The sequence below is a fragment of the Podarcis muralis genome, chromosome 13, assembly GCF_964188315.1.
Source record: "Podarcis muralis chromosome 13, rPodMur119.hap1.1, whole genome shotgun sequence".
Taxonomy (NCBI): Eukaryota; Metazoa; Chordata; class Lepidosauria; order Squamata; family Lacertidae; genus Podarcis; species Podarcis muralis.
This window is the reverse complement of record NC_135667.1, coordinates 22,619,657-22,623,757: the sequence shown is the minus strand read 5'-3', so window position 1 is coordinate 22,623,757 and position 4,101 is coordinate 22,619,657. Positions and strand designations below refer to the sequence as shown.

The window sequence follows — 4,101 nt, the reverse complement described above, 5'->3', positions numbered from 1 at the left end:
AAAGCTATAATTCAGAGCCCTGAGATACATACAGAGATATAGAGGTAATTGAGTTTGTGTAAAATGTCTATGTAGTTGCCCAAATATATTTGCTGAATAATTTTTGTTTGTTGTTTTGAAATTTCTGGGTTACCGATTATTTGTATCACTGGTATGTAATGACAAGGTTTTCATCATTTTCTCTCATTTATGCAAAGGCCCAGCCTATTTCTGTATGTTCAGACAAGTGCCATCCAGGTTATAGCAAGAAAATGAAGGAAGGGGCACCATTTTGCTGCTATGATTGCATCCCCTGTCCAAATGGGAAGATTTCAAGCCGTGAGGGTAAGGTTTTTGGTGTACAGGGTTATCATACATTCCTGAAGAACTTATATGAAAGATCCATGGACAAGTGACAGTTGAGGGCAGAGCACAAAGATTTCCCCCACCTTTCCCATCCCCTAACAGCAGACATCAGTTTCCACATGAAGGAGTAAAAATGCTAGTTTTCATTAAAGGGTAGGTGAAAATATTGTAGTGACAATTGAGGTTGTGCTGCTGCTGATGTTGTTTTTCATTGGCTTAATCAGAATCAGAATAGGCTCTGGATCCATTCCAGTCCGGCTTCCGCGCTGGTCATGGGACCGAGACGGCTCTGGTTGCCCTAACAGATGATCTCTGCAGGCAGCTGAATCAAGGCAGGTCGAGGCTGTTGATTCTTCTAGACCTGTCAGCAGCCACAAACTCCTGAACCACCGCCTTGCCGACGTGGAGATCCAGGGCACAGTGCTTCAATGGCTGCGCTCATTTCTCTCTGGTTGGGAACAGAGGGTGGCGCTTGGGGGGGAATTGTCATCGCGCCACTCCTTGGTGTGTGGAGTGCCTCAGGGTGCAATACTCTCCCCGATGCTTTTTAACATCTTTATGCACCCCCTCACCTAGCTTGTCCGGAGTTTTGGGCTGGGCTGCCATCAGTATGCTGATGACACCCAACTCTGTTGATGGATGGCCATTCTGACTTGGCCCCAGACACACTGATCAGATGTGGCTGGATGGTTTGGAAGCTGTGGCTGGATGGTTACGTGGAAGCCGGAAGTTAAATCCTTTGAAGTCAGAGGTCCTCTGGCTGGGACAGGACGATATGGGATTGAGGGGGTAACTCCCATCTCTTGCGGGGGTGCAATTAGTGCCAGCACCGTCCGTTAAGAGTTTGGGTGTAATCTTCAATACCTCCCTCTCCATGGAGGCGCAGATTACAGCTATAACAAAGGCGGCATTTTTTCATCTCCGCCAGGCTAAGCAGTTGGCTCCTTACCTCTCTCGCCCTGACCTAGCCACTGTGATCCACGCTACGGTCACCTCCAGACTGGATTATTGTAACTCGCTCTATGTGGGGCTGCCCTTGAGACTGACCCAGAAACTCCAGCGGGTGCAGAATGCCGTGACGAGACTTCTTACGAGGTCTTCGCTGCGAGATCACATTCACCCGGTGCTATACCAGCTGCACTGGCTCCCGGTGGAGTACAGGGTCAGGTTTAAGGTGCTGGTTTTAACCTTTAAAGCCCTATACGGCCTAGGACCCTCGTACCTACGGGACCGCGTCTCCTGGTATGTCCCACAGAGGAACTTACGGTCTTCAAATAAAAACATCCTGAAGGTCCCAGGCCACAGAGAGGTTAGGCTGGCCTCAACTAGAGCCAGGGCTTTTTCAGCTGCGGCTCCAATCTGGTGGAACTCTCTGTCACAAGAGACTAGGGCCCTGTGGGACTTGACATCTTTCCGCAGGGCCTGCAAGACAGAGCTGTTCCACCAGGCCTTTGGCCAGGGCACAGCCTGATTCCCTCCTTTGGCAATCTTCCCAGAACTTTAGCTTAATGGTTGCCATCAATTTGATTTTAATTAATTGTTATAATGAAATGTTTTTTAGAATGTTGCACTATTTTATTGTTGTTAGCCGCCCTGAGCCCAGCTTCAGCTGGGGAGGGCGGGATATAAATAAAATTTATTTATTTATTTATTTATTTATTTATTTATTTATTAATTATTATTATTATTATTATTATTATTATTATTATTATTATTATTATTATCATTACTACTATTACTATTATCTCCAGAAAGATTTCTCTGAGGCTTTAAAAAAATCACCAAAATCCAATTCATACTCTATGATAAGCTCTCATTGCCAAATAACACTGTCACAAGCCAATTACATTGTTGGAGTATTAGAACAAAACAAATACAATTAGATTTGAGAAACAAGAATAAACCTTTTTTTCTCTTCCAATTTTCAGACATGGATGACTGTTCTGAATGTGCAGAAGATCAGTATCCCAACAAGGACCAGGATCTGTGTGTTCGCAAGACAGTAACCTTCTTGTCTTATGAAGAACCACTTGGGATCATCTTAGCCATTTTTTCAGTTTTCTTTTCGTTCTTCACTGCTTTGGTTCTAGGAATATTTATCAAGCAACATGACACACCCATTGTCAAAGCCAACAACCGAAGCCTTTCCTATACTCTCCTCATTGCCCTCTTGTTCTGCTTCCTTTGTGCTTTGCTTTTCATCGGCCCACCTCTGAAAGCAACATGCCTTCTCCAACAAATTAGTTTTGGTATAGTTTTCTGTGTTGCTGTTTCTTGCATATTGGCCAAAACCATGACAGTGGTTCTGGCTTTCATGGCTACCAAACCAGGAAGCATGATGAGGAAATGGGTGGGCAAACCACTGGCCATATCCATTGTCCTTTCATGCTCTCTTATCCAAGCATCAATTGGTGTCATATGGTTGGCAACCTTTCCACCATTCCCAGATGCTGACATGTACTCAGAGACTGAAGAAATTATACTGGGATGTAATGAGGGGTCTGTGATTATGTTTTTCTGTCTTCTTGGCTATATGGGTTTTCTTTCCATTGTCTGCTTCTGCATAGCTTTCCTTGCCAGGAAGTTACCTGACAGCTTCAATGAAGCCAAGTTTATCACTTTCAGCATGCTGGTCTTCTGCAGTGTTTGGTTGACCTTTGTTCCAACCTTCCTGAGTACCAAGGGAAAATACACGGTGGCTGTGGAGGTCTTCTCCATTTTAGCCTCTGGTGCTGGTTTACTGGCTTTCATCTTTTTACCAAAATGTTACATTATTGTTTGGAGGCCTGATTTGAACAAAAGGGAACGACTAATTAAGTGAAAACATTAAAATTAATAATTGTAAGCAGTTCTTTTATATAAGACTGAATTTCAGCTTCTTCTTTTTTACAGCATTTCATTCAATATCTGCAAACACAAAATTCTCCATGTCTCTCATGTATACAGAATCTATCGATTTCTCTTCCCCTTCTGCTGTCTCAATCTGTATATTTTCATCTATAAGGGAAAAATCCTATAGCATGATCTGTCAGCTTCGCCTTTGAGCCAGTGCCACCGACTGGGCTCAACCTCTTCAGCCCCGACTGGGCCAGGCGAGCTGGAAAGCACTTCCAGAGACCTTCCACACAGGAAGCAGGTCTAAGTGCTGTGGACTCACAACTCAGAGCTGTGAGCACCAAACTCACTTCCAGTAGTCAGCGGAGAACAGCAGAGCATGAACCACACGAATGACAGCTCCTGTAGAATAACTTCTTTTATTCTCTACAGCTACTATACAAACTAACTACAGACTAAATGGAGACGCTGGACTGCACTGAGTGTTGCAGCTGCATGAGCAGCGACCTTATCTATACACAGATAACACTCAGACTCCCCCTTTGAAGTCAGGCTGGAGCGGAATAAGTAATGAGAAAAATCCGCCCCCTCCTTTCTGAAACATCAGCAGATTCTAGCAATGGGAGGGGTGAAATATCCTTAAGATCCACCAGCATGAGTTGGGTAAGGATCCAAAAGATCTCAAGCAGAACTGGTAGGTTCCCAGTACAGTCAGGCTATGCTGTTGAAACTCTTCATCCATGGCTCAGTCAGAGATAAGGTAAAGGTAAAGGTACCCCTGCCCGTACGGGCCAGTCTTGACAGACTCTAGGGTTGTGCGCCCATCTCACTCAAGAGGCTGGGGGCCAGTGCTGTCCGGAGACACTTCCGGGTCACGTGGCCAGCGTGACATCGCTGCTCTGGCGAGCCGGAGCTGCACAT

The 4,101-nt window shown here is 45.1% G+C and overlaps 1 protein-coding gene across 1 annotated transcript; it reads left to right on the top strand.

Moving 5' to 3' along the window:
• Window positions 1-215: 215 nt before the first annotated feature.
• Window positions 216-3,166, top strand: LOC114583160 (vomeronasal type-2 receptor 26-like). Its single transcript, XM_077918173.1, has 2 exons — window positions 216-324; window positions 2,274-3,166. Exons 1-2 carry the CDS (start codon window positions 252-254, stop codon window positions 3,164-3,166), a joined length of 966 nt encoding a protein of 321 aa, XP_077774299.1. The 5' UTR covers window positions 216-251.
• Window positions 3,167-4,101: the final 935 nt, after the last annotated feature.

Coding starts and splice junctions, on each gene's coding strand:
- LOC114583160 (XM_077918173.1), top strand. CDS start 252: ATGAAGGAAGGGGCACCATTTTGCTGCTATGATTGCATCCCCTGTCCA. Junction 325..2,273: donor GAAGATTTCAAGCCGTGAGG/GTAAGGTTTTTG, acceptor TCCAATTTTCAG/ACATGGATGACTGTTCTGAA.